This window comes from Pararge aegeria, chromosome 11 (genome assembly GCF_905163445.1).
Source record: "Pararge aegeria chromosome 11, ilParAegt1.1, whole genome shotgun sequence".
In the NCBI taxonomy this organism is placed as follows: Eukaryota; Metazoa; Arthropoda; class Insecta; order Lepidoptera; family Nymphalidae; genus Pararge; species Pararge aegeria.
The window spans coordinates 16,382,741-16,405,299 of record NC_053190.1 but is presented as its reverse complement, the minus strand read 5'-3'; the positions used below and the strand labels follow the sequence as shown (position 1 = coordinate 16,405,299).

At 37.6% G+C, this 22,559-nt stretch overlaps 1 protein-coding gene across 1 annotated transcript; it reads left to right on the top strand.

The window, feature by feature from the left end:
• Positions 1-1,747: 1,747 nt before the first annotated feature.
• LOC120627645 (cGMP-dependent 3',5'-cyclic phosphodiesterase-like) lies at positions 1,748-22,141 on the top strand. The gene is made up of 16 exons (XM_039895659.1): positions 1,748-1,873; positions 3,471-3,581; positions 4,541-4,636; positions 5,068-5,201; positions 6,737-6,842; positions 7,314-7,448; positions 7,997-8,145; positions 9,273-9,498; positions 15,341-15,495; positions 16,415-16,573; positions 17,465-17,553; positions 17,994-18,183; positions 19,375-19,516; positions 20,493-20,638; positions 20,889-20,985; positions 22,013-22,141. Exons 1-16 carry the CDS (start codon positions 1,748-1,750, stop codon positions 22,118-22,120), a joined length of 2,169 nt encoding a protein of 722 aa, XP_039751593.1. The 3' UTR covers positions 22,121-22,141.
• Positions 22,142-22,559: the final 418 nt, after the last annotated feature.

The window sequence follows — 22,559 nt, the reverse complement described above, 5'->3', positions numbered from 1 at the left end:
CGACCCGGGGGCATCAGCCTCGTCTCGCAAACGACAAGGAGAGGATACCAACGTATATGCGGCCAAAAAAACTATAACTGATCCTACTCTGGTAAACCCATCCGTTCAAAGCCTTTACATACATCCTTCCTTCACCGAAGGCGCCAAGTCATACTCTGACGATGATAATGGGCCTTTTATCGTCCAAGTCTCACGGGAAGTGGAGGACCCATCCTCTGGAGCGTCATTACGGGCTATAAATTTCGGTCAATTCTTGCACAAACACAAAATTGGTTCAATTATCCACGACGGCGTCAAAAATATAGGCCGCAACAAAATTACTGTAGAGTTTACTTCTGCCCAAGCTGCCAACAACTTTCTGGTTAGTCCAGTTTTGAAGTTATGCAAATATAGAGCTATAATTCCCACATACAACATAACCAGAATGGGGCTGGTGAAAGGAGTTCCCGTGGACTGGTCGATGGACGAGCTTGTTGATTCGCTAGAGCTCCCGCCTGGCTGTGGTGAGGTTCTGAAATCAAGGCGACTGAACAGAAAATCTGTCACAGAGGGTGTCATCACTTGGGTGCCTACCCAATCTGTTGTCCTAACCTTCAGGGGGCAAATGCTTCCTGCTAAGGTATATTCATACCACACCTCACTGCCAGTTGAAACATATAAACTTCCAACAATACAGTGCCAGAACTGCTGCCGTTTTGGCCACATTAAAATAATCTGCAGATCTAAGCCCAGATGCTACAGATGTGCTCAGCCCCATACAGGTGACTCATGTTTGGTCATCAAGGAATTATCTACATGTTTACACTGCTCTGGTAGTCATTTTGCTACTGATAAAGACTGCCCAGAATTCTCCAGGCAGCAATCTATTAAAATGGTCATGTCTCAGAATAATAAATCTTACATTGAAGCATCATCTCAGTTTCCTCCTGTCCGCAGGTCCTATGCTGAGATAACAAAAGAAATGTTTACTCCTACTAATGTAACTTCCTCCAAAACCTCCTACCGGCAAACAGTTTTCCGCTCTCCTCGTCCCCGAGCTCCTCTAGCAAAGGGCTACGATAAAAAAGCTGTTCAGACTATTGTCGGTGATTACTCCTCATCCCTTCCTAATGGATGCGCTCTCAACAACAATGTTGAGAACCCTCCCTCCCAAGGTAAAATGCTTGAGTTTATCTCTGAATTTCTACTTAGTATTGTCGCTCCATGTAGTGAAATTCCCTTACCGCCCAACGTTGCCAAAAACTTAAGCCAACTTTTTAAACTACTCCAAAATGGGCCCAATAACCCTGCTACAGTGGAACTGTAAAAGTTTACGTCCCAAGAAACATGAGTTAACCTTCATAATCCCACCATTCTTCCTCCCAAAGTCCCCCGTCCTTTGAGTGTTAAATGTTTTTTAATGTTTGTTTTCAGTCCTTATTGTAGATTTTTATGTAAATATATAGTAAGTAATAAAATTAAAGTATAATGTACAAAAAATATCCGTGTAAGATATATATGCATATGTTGTCTGTGTCCTTAGGTTAAAGAGCTAACTAGCTAATAACAACTATTTCTTGGTACAAATTCAAAATTAACTTTTCATTAGTTTCACCGATCAATCTCCTTCGTGCCTTCTTCATCTACAAGACATTGGCGAAATACCTTGTGCCCAGTTGGCGCAGACAAAAGCCATAAACAAGAATTGAATTGAATTGAATAATTTATTTATCAATTACCTACCTATATTTTTTATATATTCTTCGAAATGGCTTCCAAAAAGCACGCTAGAAGAAAAAATATTCAATACAGTGACCCGGGAAAAATATTAGAGTTAGTAATGAATTTGAATGACGACAATTGCGCGCAGTTGCAAATTAAAATCAACTTGTATGTAAGTACTAAGTTGCAAACAAAGGTATTTTAAAAACTTTAATCTGAGATTTTCAGTCTTGTCGACCACAGAATTAAAAAACTAAAGATCCCTCATTCAGACATTATTTTCAATATCAGTAAAAACACCCCGTGGAATGTTGCTAGCTCACAAACTTCCAATTTTCCCATTTTATGGTAATCGTTCAGAACAATAGAGGTAAAATAAATGCTAAATAGTGTGACTTGACTGTGTGCGAGAAACACTTCTAAAGTGGAGTGGTTTTTGATACTCCAATATCTATATTAGTCGTGTACTCGGTTTTATTGTTTTTTTTAAATCTACTTCCCTGGCCGGTTCGATTCCCGGTAGGGCAAATTTGGGAATTGGAAAATGAATTTTCTCTGGTTACCAACCGTATCAACAAAGTCGTGCCGCTAAGCGATTTAGTGCTCCGGTGCGATGTTGCGTAGACTCCATTTAGGGGTATAACTACCATAAGGGGTCAGACCATCCGCGGCTGTTTTGTCAATCTTTTTAGAGAACTCTCTATTATCGATTCGGAAGCCAAAACTGTATTTTTTTTCATTTTTATCTGTCTGTCTGTATCTTGGCCCTCATACATTTTTCAACGAGTTTATACATTTTCTGCGAGATTTCCAGGGGGGGGGGGGCTGCTCCCTCTAGGTACGCCCATGCAACGTTGCACGGCAGAGTGAAGTTGAAGAATTTCTTGATAGGAAAACCCAATACCATTGACACGGGCATCTAACTCACGACCTCGTGATCTCCAGTCGAACATGGTCACCACTAAACAAACGAGGCAGTTAAATAAAATAAAACTCCACAACACTCTTCGACACTATATTTTTCTTTAGCGTCTAATAAAGTCACCATCAAAGTACACCAACCAGTTCCTTATAACCACTACATTCGCCAAATGTTGTCTGTGAGAGATCGCTTTAGCGACAAGACCACCTTTGCACACCTAATCTAGTTTTTTATTGTATCTATTGTTTCTTTTTGTATTTTGTTTTTGTGTGTCCAATTAAGAAATTAATAATAATAATAACGGATCATGGCTAATAAGCTAGATATTGTGATAATGGGCCGGGCGCAGTCTAGCATGTTTTTGGTGGACATCACGATTCCGTATGACGAGAACCTCGTGAGAGCTGAGACCGAGAAAAAACGTAAATATCTTGTTCTAGCTCACGAGGTTACCGCCATGTGGCACGTGGATTCCGCTGAAATCATCCCTACAGTTATATCTGCAAATGGTTTAATCCCAGTTAGCCTAGCACACCATCTAAGGCGACTGGGGTTCCGTGGCAATTCACTGGCAGCCAAGATGCAGAAAGTGTTGTTGCTGGACTCGGCTAGGATAGTCCGCCGATAACTAAGCCTGTCGCCCTGACCCCAGGCCGTCTGGTCTCCCCTGCGGGGGTGTAATCCTCCGCCCGGTGCAAATATATACTTATGTAATGTATATTTAAGTGTATTAATCTCTATGTATCTAAGTAAGTATATTAATGTTGTTTTGGCTCATTTTATATATTTATTTTGTACGCGGGCGTGAGAGTGAATCTCGAATAATAATACTAAAGTATTTTATTAGTTGAAAGAGGAATGCGAGGCAGAGACTGCATTCTTAATCGTCGTGCATGATGAAGAGGCCTCCATTGAAAGCATCGGTATTACAGCTTTGCCAAGAAGACACAGGATTTGCGTAAGCTCCAACATCCAATCAAGAGTGAATAGGCATCTTCTAGGCAAGCGCGCTCCACCTTAGGCAGCATCATCACTTTCCATCATAAACATAAAAAACAAAAAGAAAAAAAAACATCACTACTCTAATGGCTTCACACTGCTGCGTCTGCCTTCTGTGTAGCTTATGCTTACCCATCCAATGCGACGACAAATATACAACGTGTAACCAAATTACGAACCTACTCTTGAAGGGTGCATTAGAATATTTCATAAGGAATCACCCCACAAAAATATTAAATCAGAAGAAGCATATTTATTTTTCATACAAACTAATTCAAAACATTCTAAGTGTTTACTTATGACAACCCTATTGAACATAAAAGACCGAGACTTGCATAGTACCTACGCTACGCGACGCGTACCTAACAAAGTGACAGGAGTCACTTAATTTTACTTTAGCCCGTGATGTTGGAGCTGTATCTGATTTATTTCAATAAAAAACTATGAGCGTTTTAGTTTCACCGATAAGTTTCAGAGACAGTAAATAATGTCCCAATAAAGTCCCTGAAGTATTCGTTCGGTTTTCATTTACACGTTGTATTTCAATAGTACTCAGATGCTGGTTTTTTGTACTCTAATAAGTCACAATACTGGATATTCCTTTACATAGAAGCAGATACGTAAATTGCTATGTATTTTGTAACTAAAGAAATGTGTATATCATTTCATATATCATCTGGCATGTAGTTATTAGTGTGTATTTATATTATTGCTATTTCCCGCCCTTCAAGTGTCTCACACTCCTTTAGTAAAGATAGCCTGGAAGTGATCACTACTATTATCAGTGATCAAGTCGCCTTTTGCTTTATAATTATGTTCATTTTGTACTGTACTTGTTATCATATTTTAGCCAATAAAGTTATTTAAATAATAAATAAATAAATGAGAACCGACATAAAATAGCTCCTTGAATTTTAGCTAACACCAAAACTCTACGAGGTTTTGAAATCGACCAGTGAACAGACTGATTTGATAATGAACTTCGGATCAGATTTCCAAGATATTGTATCGCCAGTAAGTAATTGCTCTAATTTCATAGCTAGATAATTTATAAATTGACCGCGAGATGGTTATAGCAAAAATATACCCCGGCTAAGTTAGATGTCGGCTTCTTGTTAGATGGCGCGTTGGGAATCCTCGTTGCTTAAGATAGTAAAGTTATCACCACCACCTCACAATAATCACCTTGCTTGCTCTTTTCAAACGTCATTTAACAATTTAACAATAATTTTTGTAAACTGAGTGAGATGAGAGCTGAGCTGATTCCAAGCAGACCGATTATGATAGGCGAAAGAATTTTGTAAATTTGTTAGGTAGGTAATTTTTGAGTTTAGCCATAACATACAAACATACAGGAAATTAAATTTTTACCCATTATTATTTATCCCTACTTCTTTACCAGTGGTCAATTCTGCTTTAAAAATCATATTGTTTCGTTATTTCAGTTCGTTTCAAAGGATGTCAAAAAACGTGTACTGATGTTGTCTATTGTGGATAAACCGCTATCGGTTATCGTGTGTGTGGTGGCGCCAAAAGTTCTAGAAGAGAACGCCGCTCATCTTATATACGAATGTTTTTTGTAAGTAGGCACATGGAGGCTTGGAAGGTCACTTCTGTGGGATGCAACTTGTGTTGATACCCTAGCTGCATCACACATCCAAGCCACCTCGTCAATGGTAGGTGCGGCTGCTACCAGTGCCGAGCAGGCCAAGAGGCGTAAATATGAAAACCTGGATAGCAGCTTCATTTTTGTGCCTTTTGGAGTACAGACTTTGGGACCGTGGGGTCCGGAGGCAAGAGCCCTTTTCAAAGAATTATTTCCGGGTTATCGAGTCTACCGGTGATCGGGCTAGAGCGGGCAGTTACCTTGGCCAACGAAATAGTTTGGCCATCCAAAGGGGCAATTCAAAATTCAAAATTCAAAATTCATTTATTTCAAGTAGGCCTAATATAAGCACTTTTGAAACGTCAAGTCTGTCTGTTTGTAGTGATTCTACCACCGGTTCGGAAGGCAGATTCTACCGAGAAGAAGCCGGCAAGAAACTCAGCAGTTGCTCTTTTCCAACATCAACAATTTACATTTTGCATTTTAACATTCATTTTTCTATCTTGTGAGAGCTGAAAGCGGAGCCGGATGCTTCCAAGCAACCTTGTCATTAAAAAATTCATCAATTGTATAGTAACCTCGCTGTAATAAATGTGTTTTAACAAATTCTTTAAACTTGTGCATTGGCAGGTCCAAAATCACCTTAGGAATCATATTATAAAAGCGTATACTCAATCCCACAAATGATCCCTGTACCTTACGCAGACGATATGCAGATGACACTAATCTACACTAAACTGTCTAGTTTAAATAACTATTTGAATTAATTATAGTACTAGAACAAGTACTAGGGTCAATATTAGAAATATTGGTGGTACTTGAAGTACAATATGTAGAGGTGTCAATAGACTTAGTTACAATACTTGTAACAGTATCATTTAATGCTGCCAGCATCGTAGGAACTGTGCCTCGCTGCGCTGGTTTCGAGGACGTTTTAGATTTTATTTAGTTTTAAATAGTTTATTTTAGGTTATATTTATAAAACAAGTATTTTAAAGAAAAAAAAAAAAAATTAAGTAGGCACATTCATTTTTAATTTCTAATCCATTTAAAAATTTCGGAACCGGCAAGATTTGAACCTGCTTCTCTCCGACAGTCGGGGCCCGAGTGCATTGCCAACTAAGCCACGATACTCCTACCACCAATGCAGACTTTATTATATTTTGTTTTTTTATCAGTATTAAAGCGACTGTTGCGTCATGTAATTTCGCGATCGTTGGCACGAGAACCATGGCTTAGTTGGCAAAACACTCAAGGCACGGTTGCCAGAGATGCGAGTGAAATTCCTGGTAGTACCAAAATATTTATATGCATTCAAAATGTTTTATATATGATTACCTCCATGCATAAGTATCTACCTAAAAACACTTAAATCAAAGTATAAATTCCAGTTCTACATTTTAGCTTAGATGGACACGTAGCATTTAGCTATAAATATGCCAGCAACAACAACGCCTGCAAAAATCTTCATTCGAATTTGGAAGGTGTTGATTTAATCTGTTTCTTAGGTTCGCTTGGCCAGTGTTAAAGAAAACAATACAACTGGAATATGAATGCACGCTGAAGCAGAAATGTCAACAATTATTGCGCGTTGCCCGGAGACTGTTCACCCAGGTACCCGGTAGTCTCCTATCCCTCAGTAACAAGACACAACAGGAATATTATAAATTCGAAAGTTTGTAGAGATGGATGAATGTTTGTTACTCTTTCATGCAAAAACTACTGAACCAATTTGACTAAATTTTGGAATGGAGGCAGCCTATGATAGATTATACCCTGGATTAACTCCAGGGTATAATCTATCATAGGCTGCCTTTTATCCCAGAAAAATTTACGGTTCCCGCAGGATTCATGAAAAACCAAACAATCGCATACGGAGCCGCGGGCAACAGCTGGTATTGGTATAACGTTGGAATAGTTACGCAGTTTGTCAAGTTAGTCAGATGACAAAATTAAAAATTTCTAGTAATCAATGGTCCTAGTCAGATGACCAAGTTAAAAACTTAACCTGAACAATGAATCGTCCCAGTCAGATGACAAAATTAAAAACTTCTTGTGAACAATTCTTCCTAAGTAATATTTCAGGTAGCGTCCCTGGAAACCTTGCTACAAATAGCGATGGAACAAGCCAAGCTCTTGACGAAAGCGGAATATTGTTCTGTCATGCTGGTTGATTTAGACCGTATGGAACTTGTGAAGAGCAGTCGCCAAACACTAACTGTAGGTGCACACTCATATAAGTCTATATACTTATATATTATCAATAACCTATATAAGTCGAATGCTGGACTAAAGGAATCTCCTAAAGGGTGGGTTTGCCCATAATCACCACGCTGGGCAGTAGGATGGTTTATCGCAGCTGATTGTAGTAGTAGTACAGACGCTGCTGCCCGCTCTCTGTTATATTCCCTAAATAGCCTCGCACGGTGTTGACAACTGTATTCTGATCTGCCGTTACCAAACGGCAGTCACACAGGCGATGGTTGTCCACTTAGTATCACGTGAGCCATCTGCTTAGCCGGTAAATTATCAATATAAAAAATATACGTGCAATAATAAACGGGGTAAACTTATCCTATTTCCTGTTGCTATGCTTTGAAACGAAGACATGTTGATTTTATCGGCTAGTTAAAACAAAGGCGAAATTTTATAATATGACCAAAGATGTTAAAATATTTAAGAGGCGGATTTGAATGAGTGAGCCATTAGTGTTAAAAGATTGGTAAATTCTTGTATAGTTAGCAACTTAATTATTATGTTAATCAAAGGATGATCCGGTGCCAGAGAATCGGTTCTCCATGCACATTGGCATAGCGGGTCAAGTGATTAGGACTGGCAATCTGATCAACTGTAAAAATGCCAAAGAGCATCCCGCTTACAACCCCGTCATCGATTCGTCACCTGGCGTTGATTGCAAGTTAGTTATTCTTTATCTTATAGGTATCTCATCATCATCATCAGCCTACCGCTGGACATAGACCTTTCCGAGAGCACGCCATTACATACGCCTTTCTCATCCAGCCGTTTCCAGCTATCTTCTTAAGGTCATCTGTCCAAAGGGCTGGATGACGTCCCACACTGCGCCTGTTAGGTTGTTAATATTATAGGTAATTAGATAAACGTAAAGCTGTGGACTATGGTAAAGGAGAGAACGGAGAAGTAACCTGGTAGTGGACATAATCATAAGATTTGCTTTAGTTTCTACTTTGGTCTGATTGGGAATATAGAGTATTTTAATTTCGAAGTGCTTCACATTTCCTCCATGCATAAAATCATTAAAATAAATAAATAAATATACTACGACAACACAAACATCGCAATCTAGCCCCAAGGTAAGCGTAGCTTGAGTTATAGGTACTGAGATAGCTGATGGATATAATATAATACACATAAATATTGATGATATACAGATAAACGCCCAGACACTGAAAAACGTTCATGTTCATCACCAACACATTTTCCAGTTGTGGGAATCGAACCCATTATTTATATATTGTAAACGGCCTTGGACTCAGGCAGTAAAGTCGTTGCCCATTGCGCTAAGTGGCTGTCAAAATTTCGTGCGTCAACGAATGAGAAATTTAACCTGGGCGATTTTATGTTGGGCAGAAGACAAAATGAACAGCTTATACGTGTCAGTGATACGGTAAACTTATAAGGGAGGTCTGGTGATGCTCTTAACCGTACATTAGATCTTTCTCAGGGGCCCAACCATTATTTGGAAGTTGTATATATGGTCCTTATTTGTGGAAACTTCGATAGCGCGGTGTAGGAACTTGTGGCACCATCTAGTTTAATAATCTGGAGACCACCTCACCCTAAAACGGTTTTACAAACGCAGCCTGTAACTAGACGCGTCTTAAACTTACCACCGGGTACAATTTGAGCCTGCCCCGATACCTTAATAAAAAGACGTGTTGTTAGGTTTTGAAAGCTTTGCTTTCTTTATAGAACCCAGAATATTTAGTTTGAATGCTTTCCTCTAATTTTGGAAAGCGAATTGGGGAAAGTTATAATTCAGTGGGTACTTTTGAATGATTTTAGGGCCATCTTATGTTTCCCAATTCGTGAGCAGACCGGTATCATAGGCGTGGGGCAGTTGATTAATAAGGTTGGCGACCCATACTTCGATGCCATGGATGAGGAGATGGCTCTAGCCTTCAGCATATACTGTGGCGTTTGCATTATGCATTCAGTTATTTACCAGAAGATACAGGAAGCGCATATCAGAAATGCTTTGGCAAATGAATTGGTCATGTATCATATGAAGGTAAGTAAACTCCGTCTTATAGGCATTTGGACAGAAACTGTCCATGCGTTAGAATAGCAAGAAAAATAAAAGAGGGCGAATTCCAGAGTGTTAACACTGCAGATGGATCTAGCGAAATGGACGAGGTTTGTGAGCAGTCATATAATTCTTGCAAATAAAATTTGAGATAGCATCAAAGCATTCTGCAGTCAAAGTCAAAGTCAAAGTCAAAGTCAAATATATCTTTATTCAAATAGGCACATAGATGGCACTTTTGATGCGTTATTATATACAAAATGTGTACATAGCAGTGAGTAGTGATGGCGATAACTACAATCGTAAACTTAAAACTAAAGCTACGAGGGTTCCAATCGCGCCCTGGTCTAAGAAGAAGCCCACAACAAACTTAGCCGGGTGTTCTTTTTGTTATCACCATCTCACATTGTCATTAGAAAATATTTAAGAAGCAACCTGGTTTGAGCAATTGTTTACACCCAAGCTTTTTTATCGTTTACGTAATCCTTTATACTATAATAGGACTTTTCTATAAGCTTTCGCTTAATACAAACTTTGAACTTCTTTAGTGACATCCCCAAGATATCAACCGGTAATTTATTGTAAAATTGTATACAATTTCCTTTAAATGAATTGCTTATTTTGTGTAGTCTAGTGTACTGCACTGCAAGTTTATTTTTGCTTCTAACGTTCAAATTATTGCAGTCACATTTTCTTTTAAATTTTGATATATTTTTGTGAACATACATTAAATTTTCAAATATGTATTGGCTATAGAGTGTCATTATTTTAACATCTTTAAATTTATCTTTCAATGACTCTCTCGGACCCATTTTATAGATCGCACGAACAGCCTTCTTCTGCAGCACGAAAATAGTGCCAATATCAGCAGCATTACCCCATAGTAATATTCCATATGACATAATGCTGTGAAAGTAACTAAAATAGACTAGCCTAGCAGTTTCTATGTCTGTCAGGTGGCGTATCTTCTTTACTGCATAGGCAGCAGAACTAAGCCTGTTCGATAAATTATTTACATGAGGGCCCCATTGAAGTTTAGCATCTAACGTTATTCCTAGAAATACTGTTGTATCCACCGGATTCAATTCCTCATTATTAAGTAGTATAGTGGTTTTTACATGTTTAACATTTGGTAATGTGAATTTTATGCACTTAGTTTTATTTTCATTTAAAACCAAATTATTAGCTTCAAACCATTGTACTACTTTAGCGAGATAGTTGTTTACATCGTCTAAAGCTAATTCACGTCTCTTAATTTTGAACATAAGTGATGTATCATCAGCAAACAATACTATCCCGTGATTGTCCTTAACAAGGTAAGGCAGGTCATTAATGTAAATAAGGAATAGAAAAGGTCCTAATATAGAACCCTGTGGAACACCAATTTTCACAAATGACCCATTAGACCGCTTTCCATTAACGTCTACCATTTGCACCCTATCACGCAAGTAGTAACTAATCAAGTCGAGAGCTACACCCTGAATTCCATAGTGGTGTAGTTTTCTGACTAACGTTTCATGTACAACACAATCAAACGCCTTAGACAAATCACAGAACACACCAAGTGCATCATGTGACTCCTCCCAAGCTTCAAATATATTATGTATTAGCTCAACACCAGCGTCGATAGTTGAGCGACCCCGTGTAAAACAAAATTGTTTAACGTGGAGTAAATCATACTTATGAAAATAGGCAAGTAACTGATTTAAAATAAGTTTTTCAAAAATTTTACTGAAAGTGGGCAGTACTGATATTGGTCTGAAGTTAGTGGGGTCAGAAGTACTACCCGATTTAAACAAAGGAACTATTTTACTATGTTTCATTAAGTCAGGAAACACACCACAATCTATACAGTTATTAAATATTAATGCTAAATCGGGTGCAACGATATCAATTAGTGATTTGAGAACTTCAACGGAAATGCCCCACAAGTCACTTGTTTTTTTATTATTTAATAATTTAAAGGCTTTAATAACGTCAGAGCCACTAACATGGCTGAATTTAAAAGCGTTTTTACACTCGGGCACGTTATTCTTCAATAGAGAAAGAGCAATATCTGGTGAAGAGTTCAATGATTTAGTGGTGGAGATAGGAATGTGAGTAAAAAAGATTTCAAAAGCAGTAGCCACCTCGAAATCAGATGTTAAGTCTTTATTATCTACATTAAGTTTAAAGTTATTATGCCGCGGTGGTACTCTTCCCGTCTCCTCATTAATTATTTTCCAAGTAGTTTTGATTACGTTATTGCTATTTTTTATTTTATTCTGTATGTATCGGGACTTTTCCAAGAAGCAATCGCGTTTAAAACTACTGGAACATAATTTAACACAATCTCTAAACTCAGCATCAGTATTGTATTGACGTTCTGCATAAAGTTCGTACATTTTTTGCCTACTCTTATGCAGTTCAATTGATGCCCACTCACTAAAAACTAAAGCATCAGTCACCACAACCGACTTACTAGTGAATATAGAATTAAATAGTCGTTGAAACGTGTTGAAAAAACAGCTGTACATCTCATTCGGACTTGTCCCCGATTGTAAGAACGGGAGGTCTTTGACGAGGCTAGTTCTCATTTTCTCTATGCGGTTTGATGTCACTGGTACAAAAGTAATTTTATGTTTGGAGACATTTTTCTTCACATTTTCAAATTGAATTAATTGACCACAATGATCAGAATCTAATTTATTAATTATGTGTTTACTTATTGGAATTATATTCGTAAAAATGTTATCCAAACATGTGGCGCTAGTGGCAGTAATTCTTGTTGGTTCCATGAACATATTTGTAAGATTGTATGTTTTAAATAAATTTAATAAATGAACACTTAAACAATTACGTTCTAAGATGTTTACATTAAAGTCTCCGCAAACTATTAACTTTTTATTTGACTTTGATATTTTAAATAACACTTCATCCATTACCTTTTCAAAAAGTTCAAAGTTAGACAAGGGTGGTCTATATACAGTGACAATTATTAATTGCTCTAATTCGACCGAGGCTAGCTCTATTGTCCGTTCAACAGACAGGCTCACAATATCATTTCTGTTTTTAAATTTTAAATTTTTATTTAATAGTATTAAAGAGCCTCCATGAATTGCAGTAACTCTGGTGAACGAACTTACTGGTGGTTACCAAAATTAAACAAGTATTCATGAGTCTTCAACCAGTGTTCAGTTATACATAAAATATTAATGTTGAAATCATTCAATAATAATTCAATCTCTAAGTCCTTTCCTTTAATACATTGAATATTTTGGTGAACCAAGTTGATATGATTAGAATTAGATTTTTTGTATATTTTTTGGTTTACTTTTAAATTGTGCAATGCCTTAATATAATTTATATTGTATATGCCAGAGATAGTCTCAGTTGTCTGTTTATCTAAGCAAGAGGAAACCTCTGTTGTCTCCTTAACTAGTTTAAAGTAGAATGACTTGGAATGATTTCCAAGGTGTTAATGTCAGAATTATTACACTGCTCAATAAAAGCAGCTTGTTTAGCCAAGTTCTTGGCTGTAATTGTAAAAAAATATGATAGCGAAACAGCTATCTGTCGTTTAAAATAGTGTGATAGGTAATACCTATCTCGGTACAAATTATAAGAAGGACTAGCACACTTGCTAAAGTCAATAATATGAAATTTTTTATTATATGTACATAAGTTGTACAAAGTCATGTTTAAATTATATCTAATAGTATTTTCTTGGTGTGGCAAACTATCACAATAAGGAAATGTGTACAATACTATACTATTTACATTTAAAGTATTTAGAGAATCAAAAAGTTTAATTAGATCGGGTTTGTTGACATTTCCTCTATTTCCTATTAGGATAATTAAATTAGTTTTAGAATCATACAAATTCCTATTTTTACAAATAGCAGCTACAATACTTTTAAAATCTGATTTGGGTAAACAGAAGTTCAAAACTGTGTGTCCGTTTAACTGTGAGTTAAGATATAAGCCCATGTTACATCCAATTTCATCGCTGTACATAAATGTTTTTGTTGAGTTGGTACTATGAGTAACAGATGGAATAAAGGAATTATTAATATTTATATTTGGTTTTGAGTTACTTAACCTGACACACATATTCCTTACACAAGATGGTGATGATACTGGTGACACAGACTGTGGATGACTACATTTACTATGAAAACTATGGGTGCATAATGAAGTGGCTTTACCACTGTTGTGTTCAGGCTGATTTCTAAGTTCATCTGAAGTCTGCGTGTACTCAGATATCATTTTCCTTTTATATATGTCATACTTAGCTGCCAGTGTACGCAAAGAGGTCTGTAATCTGGCTATTTGTGCTTCTAAGATCTGTGTGTCAGATTCTTAACTTAATCTATTATTTTCTAACTGTGAACTATACATTTTAATTTCATTTAATAACTCTAAACGTTCCTTTTTTGGTCTTAGAGACTTAGCAGATTTTTTATGAATTTTTAACAGCTTCTGGGTTTTTCTTTTGTAACGGTTTAATTTTATATACTTTTTTAGCTTCCTACTGCTGCAGGTATGGACCACTGTTGTATCTGAGTTTACTATCAATAATTTGGATAAGTCAGTATTAACAGTAGACATGTCAGCAGCGGCAGTAACCAACTGCGGGGCCCTATCAACTAATTCTTCATATAGGCTTTGAGTGTGTATTGCTGTTGTGTACTGTGCAGCATCTTCCAGTTCGGTGATATGGTGGTGGGCATCACTTAGCTCCCGCCGCAGAGTAGTAATCTGGCTCAGAGCCTCCTCGTACTCAGCACGGCACTCATCAAACCTATTTACCAGCAACTGAAGTCTATCCCGCTCTCCTACAATGTCTACATACTTTATGTGCAAATCCGATAGTTCTGATTTTAGTCTATTATTATTCCTAAGGACGTCTAATAATTCCTTTTCGTTTTCATCTCTTTCACTATTCAGTTGGGTACATAACTCCTTGCTTGCCTTTAATTCTTTCAAGGCCAACTGTAATTTTGATTGCTCCTGGCGCGCTAAGGCTCTGCGGGTCATCATTTTGTAATAAAATAAACTTGGAACAAGGAGTAATTACCCAAAGAATGCAAGATGACAGGTAGTTTAGGTATTGCAGTGTATTGTTGTAACAATTGCAGCGTTACACTTGGATAACAGGCAATTGCAGTTACAAGTATGTATGTGTTTTTTACGCGCAAAATAGTTGTCTTAAAGCCCATACGACTAATAGCACTCTTTAAAAACACCACAACAGAAGTTTAAAATTCAAGTTTTACTAACCTAACTGTCACTTGGTTTACATCGACGAAAACTTTTCTTACGCACTTTTAACACTAAACTATTAAATATATACTACTATTTATTGTATAAATTAGGCGATTACATTGGATTTGGGCTATAAAAACACACTAAACAAATTAAAAATACAAATTAAATAACAGAGATCTTTGAACAGCTGTTATAGGCGGTGTTCAACAGCAGTGTATTTTTGTGTCGCTGTCACAGAAATACTCTGCAGAATTCTTTGATACGGGCGGTTCCTTATTTTCTGGTTCTACTTTTCTCAATCTTTGCCATCTCCGTTACACACAGATTTGATCTGCTCTTAGAGGTCAGGGCTTGACGTTCCCTCTGGGGCACGTTGGTTGGCCACCACCAATTACCTGGACTCCAGGCTGGTAGACAAAATTTCACAGTTAAATTCAATTCCTAACTGAACTTGGCTCGATAAAGATTCTATTCATTTATGAACTGCTAATTAAATTAAAACGCAAAGCAAAATGCAATCATAAAAAACAAGTTTGTACTATTTAGGGCGGATGTGATATTGCTTTAATTGTCAAAGGTCGGCGACTCGGAGGTATCCCGCGTTTTGGAATGCACCGCTTCCCACAACCACCCTCATTTCACCAGTTTGCACTTCAACATACGAGCGTTGCCGCTTAGGGAGCTGCCGTGCTACGTGCTAAAGATGTTCTCGGATTTGGGATTCGATAAGAAGTAATGATTTTAATTGACCATTACCTTAATCAATGTAATTTCGGGTCAGCAAAGTTTCCAAAAAGTGCGGAACTAAAAGAGAAATCTGAAGAGCACATCGTTCTGCCTTTATAAACGAAACTAGAAACGAGTTTACGTCAAGAGCTTCAACAGGAAAGTACTGTGAACTGAAACGCCATGTTTTCCAGTCTTAAGGGCGTGGTTGCCAATAATGAGGTCTTACACCTACACCTACGCCTGAGGTTTATGTTCACAGGGCGGCACTTTGTCTGAAGTGTTCTTTGCATGCCCTGCAAAGCGTTGCTCTGTTTATCTACGAGTACCGTTAGGTTAGGCTATCTGCTGAGTCTGACAATTATAATTACGAAAAAGAAGTTAGTACAGGATTATCTGCCTAGTAAAGTTGTCGATAAAGCATATAATTTACTTTTTTATCATTAAAATTCTGTTCTAGTTTGGTTAGTACCTTGCGTAGAGTGCTCGATATGAAATACACTTGTAAGCATTCTGCAAGGGATTATATACTAAACTTTCTTCACCAATAGCAATTAAAGTGCTGCTGGACTTTAGGCTCATAACCACTACGTACGGTAGTAGTAGCACATAGGACGCTGCTGCCCGTTTTACGTTTTATTCCCTCATGAGACATCCGCGGGAAGAGGAGGGGTGGTGACAAATGTATTCCGATTTGCACAAATCAAGGAGGAAGGAAGAACCGAAAAAGAAGAAAAAAAGTATAAAAAACATTACATGCAGTTAGAATCAAGGTTGCTACAAAATAAATAGAAGCATTTAGCAATGTAACCAATTCTATATGAAGGGCACGGATCAGGGTGTACGATACAAAACAGGTGTGTGGTTGGTATGCAAAAAAAAAGTCATTTGTTTTCCTCTACATAACATCTATGTTTATTTTAAGATTCAATATAAAGCCTAACAAGCTAGCGCGGTTCATTTTGCACGTGAAGAAGGGATACCGTGACGTGCCTTACCACAGTTGGTTGCACGCTTTCAACGTAGCTCAATGGACTTATGCCGCTATCACAAATTATAAACTAGTTTCACAGGGATATTACACGTGAGTAATAAAACCCTTTGCATCCCAACTAGCACGATAATGTTACGATCGAATCCATTAGTTACGGCTCCCCTGTCGTTTGTAGTGCGAACTGTAGCCACACAGTGGCGTGCACTTCATGTATGCACAAAAGCGCTGCCTACCCACTACTACTACTTCATATAACTGGCAACAGAGAAGGATTTTGCCATTCTATGCCATTTTACTGCTTTATGCTTCCTTGGTACAAATTCTTGTGCACGTCACTGTAGCTACATATACTTTATTATAGTCTGTTTTATTCCACTACGAGTTCCCCAATGTCCCTACGCGGTATCGTACCGAACGTTAAGTAGCTTGGCTGCATGTCTTTGCAGTCTACGAAAAAGTAAGGAGACGGCCGAAGCCTCCCACTAGACCAAACGCGACCTCCCGCATTCCGGGTAGGTCATCAAGTCCAGTCCAGAACAGACTTCGAAAAGTGCATGATGGGCTTCTTAACTTTGGATGTGAAATACGTGATGAAATCAGAAATGGGAATGATGATGCTTAGACGAACTAGAGTGACAGACAGAGTGAATGTTTTTCAGTGGCTGGGTGTTTATCTGTATATTATAATGTAATGTAAAAATATTCAACAGTGATCTTAGTACCCACAACACAAGCTACGCTTACTTTGGGGCTAGATGGCTATGTGTGTATTGTCGTAGTACATTTATTTATTTAGAGTAGGGCTTAAAGATAATGGACTGACGAAAACAGATGGTAGATCAGCATAAGATAGTCAGACAACTACCGAGTAGCAGTAAAAAGAGGCCTTATAAGCCAGCAGTAGACGCCCATCGATCAGCGGAAAGAGCTGAATAAATCAAAGAGTTCACGACATGATATCTGATCATTATTATATTCTAGAGATCTGCAAGCTTTGATGTATCTAATAGCGGGTCTAGTTCACGACATGGATCATCGCGGTACGACCAATAGCTTTCAAATACAAGGACGTGAGTTTGAAGATTAATTTCAGTCATAATAATAATATCCTCTTGAGAATTTTCCTAAGCTTAATCCTTAGTATCCTTAGTTAGTCGGAGAGCACGTTAAGCTGTCGTTCTGCACGTGTGAAAATGTTTATTGTCTAATTACACGGGTCATGAGTGTATCTCATGACAGACGAACGGACAGCGAAGTCTTAGTCACCCGTTTTGTCCCTTGGGTACGGAACTTGGGAAAAAACTTCTCCAAGTTAACTCAAAAACAATTAAAACAATTCTCCACAAAGACAACTCTAGCAGCTGCATAATCAAGCAATTCTCCGCAGTTTCAACTCTAGCAGCTATATATTGAAACAATTATCCACAGAGACCATTCTAGCAGCTTTATATTTAAAAAATTCTCCACATAGACAATTCGAGTTGCTCTATATTCGAAGAATTCTCCACAGAGACAACTCTAGCAGCTCTTTATTCGAGCGAGGGAAGCGTGATGGAGCGACACCACCTAGCGCAGGCGATGTGCGTTCTCAACACGGAAGGTTGCGACATCCTGGAGGCTCTCCCACGGAGAGACTACGACAGAGCCCTTATGTTACTGCGGGACTATATCCTTGCTACCGATCTTGCTAATTATTTCAAGTACGTACTTAAAACTCATTCTAGTTTTTGAAACGTCCAATTTTCCTATCTTGAGCTGTTAGAATGGCTATATTGCATTCAATCAAGTCCTATACAATTTTAATCATCGCATTTTAAACATATTATAAACCTCAAACAAACATTGTTGAAAAAATTACTGTTTTATGACCGATTTGCGTACAATTATTTAGTTTCAGTAAGAGATGCTCTTGGTCTTATTTAAATTCCAAGGTCTCAGGTAGATAGCTTTGGTATAGACCTTCAATAATTGTTAAAAAGTGCCAAACTTTTAAGAAGTCTACGCACCCAGACCACTGACTAGGCCGTAAATGTTCAAGCATACGGACTTATTGTCAGACATGCCCATTTTTCACTAACGACGAAGAAGGATTGCCTTCTTCGTCGTTAGTGAAAGCCTAATTATGTAACGCCTAATCTCAGGAGATTCCTAGGCATATATCAATTGTTCACCAATAGTTATCACATAAGAGTTGGTAAAACGTTTTTTTCAATAGACATAGTCTAAATCATTAGGCGTTCGATTCAGGCGATGCCTACCTTGGCATGGTGAAAATGGGCATTAGATAAATAACGAAAGATAAGATGCACATCTAAAATACCAAGACTGAAAAGGCTTTTTAAAATCACCAATAATAAATTGTTTTTCATTCTTTAAAGAATATATTTTTCTACAGAAATAATAATTACAAACTAAAATTAATATTTACAAAAATATAAGCCGTCTAACTGTTCACTTATGGCCATGGTACCCAAAATGCTGGCGCTAACGCTATATTTGAATTGCTAGACTTAGCCGTTGGGCTAAATAAGCGCCAGCTCTTGGGTCACCAGACGTAAGGACGTGAAGACGTTGATGTTTTGAAGATGCTTTTTGTCTATCGTGAATTCCTGTTTCATGCCCTTCCCACTTAGACATGACAAACCATTTGATTTTTTTTTTACAAGTTTGTTTTTCGTTAATTATTTTAATTATTTATTTTATTTAGAATACTTTATTGCACAAACTTAGAAACAATGCAAGGAAACAAAAAAAAAATAAGTAAAATTACAAACAATAAAAAAAAAAAATATTTAATTTTGTGAATGTAGTTGAATCTTTTTGTGTGTTTTGTAATTTTTAATCTAAAAATTAACTTTATTGTAAGACGGAGTACTCTCCTTTGGGTACAGGAATCTGAATGAATACAAAGTGATCTCGTACGACTTCCAAAAGGGAAACCGTGTGCACATCAGCGCCTTGCACAGCCTACTGATGAATGCCGCCGACCTCAGTGACCAACTCAAGGATTGGGGCAATGTCAAAAAGACTGCTGTTAGCTCTCCTAAAGTTCTTGTTTATGCTAAGTTTAACCTCACTATAAACTGCTTCTTATGCTCATCATCATCACCATCGTTATCGTTACAACCAATTGGCGTCAACTGCTGGACAAAGGTCTCTTGTACGGCGCACCAAAATACACGGTCCCAGGCCGCTTGTTTCCAGCGGCTCCCAGCGACTCGTATGAAGTCGTCTAAACACTCCTCTGGGCCCACCAACGCTGCGTTTACCTGTACAGGGTCACCATTCATTCCACCACCTTGAGACCTCAACGTCCATCGGTTCTTTGAGCTGTGTACCGCGCCCATTGCCACTTCAGCTTTGCGAACCGCTGAGCTACTCGTATGTCGGTAATTCTAGTTTTACTACGGATCTCCTCATCTCTGATTTGATCACGTAGATATATCCTTAACATAGCTCTCTCTCTCTCTCTCTCTCTCTCTCTCTCTCTATTATGCTTACGTACATAAAAACGGTTAATCAGTAAACGAAATGTGTTGAAGATGAAATAAAATTTGTGTTGAATTTTGAGTACCAGTAACATTTTCCAAAAACACACCTGATTAAAGTGACATCAATCTCTAATCAACGACTAAAATTTCATGAAGGTTAACTTGTAATAATACATAATATTAGTTTCATCTCCTCGCAGTCAAAAAGCCGAGTGTTCATAAAAATCATTGTTTTTATAGAACCCTTCCCCTCCCGCGGTTGTCGTACGAAGCGATTAAGGGAATATAAATGAGAGCGGGCACCCGCATCCTTTGTGCTATTGCTACCATCTGCTGGAATCACCAACCCGTCTGCCCAGCGTGGTGATTATGGGCAAAATCTCTCATTGGGAGAGGCTTTTAGTCCAGCAGTAAACTGTTATAGGCTTATGATTGGTTGATAAAACCTTGACTTTAGAATATAGAAATTACCTTCTTCTAAGCAATCTTTCTGTTCACTTTTTGATATACAAATACAGGTAGCAGTTCTCACGGAGTTCTTCAAGCAAGGCGACGTGGAGAAAAGTCGTGGGGACTTGCCCGTCAATATAATGGACCGTGAGAAATGCTTTATACCCGCCTTGGAGGTGCAATTCCTTAACATGACTTGCGTGCCTCTCTTCGAGTTAGTTCTCTACTTATTTACTTGACTAATTACCTTACTAATAAATTTAGCATGCCAGTTGTTTAGTTACACCATACTTTTGCCGAGGGTATGTAGTCGTTATAGGTTGCAGAGAAAATTTGTTATTGTCTTCATCTTTTAAATATTTAATAACTAATAATAAGAGAATTACTCGTAACTTTGAACCCACTATACAACGTGTATAGCAAAATAATGTCATAAGTGTATTATTTTATAATTTGTGTTCTAGTATTCTGGGTCGCATGCTATCCAAAGCCCAGCAATGCTTGAAAATTATAGAAAACCATATAGAGAGATGGGAAGCTGCTAAGCCTATTTTCTCAGAGGTGAGAGAGACTTGTACAGATCTTAGCATACGAAGTACATATAAGCGGCTCCAAACAGACGGAATGTTTTGTTGGATTACCAAACTACACCACATATATTAACTTAGTGGCACTATCTAAGGAAGTATTTGGATAATTTGAATAGTAACGGAAAGAAATATTTGCTGATATAAAGAACTCAACAAGGACTATCATCTACTCTATATGCTCTATCTGGGATTATCTACTTTTAACGCGGGCAAACTTTCCCTCTTCTTTTAGTTAGCACAAAGACTAACTTCGTACGGTTCTAGTCTGGGACAAGCTGAGGCGATTCTTGGAGTTTTTTTTTAGTTGTTCTCCATGTCTTACCTCAAAACATTCTAGGCTGGGAAAAGCTGAGACGATTCCAAACTATCTTTTTTAGTTACGATGAGAGCTTACTCGAAACATTCTAGGCTGGGAAAAGCTGAGTCGATTCCTATGGTTTTTTTTCAGTTGGGAAGACAGCTTATCTAGAAACGTTCTAGGCTGGGGTAGAACTTATTGAAACTTATATATTTAAATGAGGACGATGGCTTCTAGGTTGAGAAAAGCTAAACTGATTCCTATGGATCTTTTTCAGTTGGGACGAGGGCTTCACTAGAAGCGATATAGGCAGTAGCATGCACTTCATATATGCACTAAAGCACTGCCTAAACGTTTTTTTTATAATATTCATACAGAAGAAGGATTTTTCAATTTATGCAATCTTCGTTAAATATATCCTATTCAAAAAATTTGAGCGCGCCACAAAATTAGCACGGATTCCATCTTCCATTCACGGATCTTTTTAGTTGGGACGAGGGCTTTTTTAAAAACGCTCTAGGCTGATAAAATTTGAACTGATTGTGAAGGATCTTTTTCAGGACGGCCTCCCGAGACTACAAAGCTTTCTGATATCACGGGTACTGAGAAAACAGTGCGAACATTATCGTCTCTTTACAACGACTGAAGGAATTCTATTCTCAATGATGAATATAGTCTGAAAGGTTATTTAATCTTCCAGGTACCGATAGCAGCAGGTTTATCTGTGTTACTTAGTCCAGAATTAGATAACTTGATAGAACAACAATTGAAGGAAAAGCAACGTCTGGAGGCTGACGAAGAAGACTAATATAATTATATATGCAATTGATATTGAAATATTGTTTTAATGTTTTATTATGCGGAAAGATTTTATTTGATTTGATTTTGATTCTATTGATAAATAAAAACTTAACTAAATAAACAACAAAACAAGTAAAGTAGTACAATAAAACCAATTACAAGTTTCGTAAATATAATTGACATATCAAAAAAGGAGAATGCTCACGTGGGAAACAATAGTAGTAAAATTTGGAGATATAAAAGTATAAAATAGGGCAGACCGGCAGTTGCGCTAATTTTGCTGTACACATATTATGAAAATTACTATAAACGTTACTCTTACTAAATTTAAATATTACCGAATAACTGTGATTATAACATTACTTAAACTATATTATATTCATCCTTGTATACTTTATCCTGGGGAAAGGGCCTGGTGGCTTGAGATACAGGTTCTACCTAGTTCA

Excerpts from the sequence above, each read along its gene's own strand:
- LOC120627645 (XM_039895659.1), top strand. The coding sequence starts at position 1,748 with ATGGCTTCCAAAAAGCACGCTAGAAGAAAAAATATTCAATACAGTGAC. Across the intron at positions 4,637-5,067 it reads TCCAAGATATTGTATCGCCA|TTCGTTTCAAAGGATGTCAA; the intron begins GTAAGTAATTGC and ends TCGTTATTTCAG. Across the intron at positions 16,574-17,464 it reads GTTTCACAGGGATATTACAC|AGATCTGCAAGCTTTGATGT; the intron begins GTGAGTAATAAA and ends ATTATATTCTAG.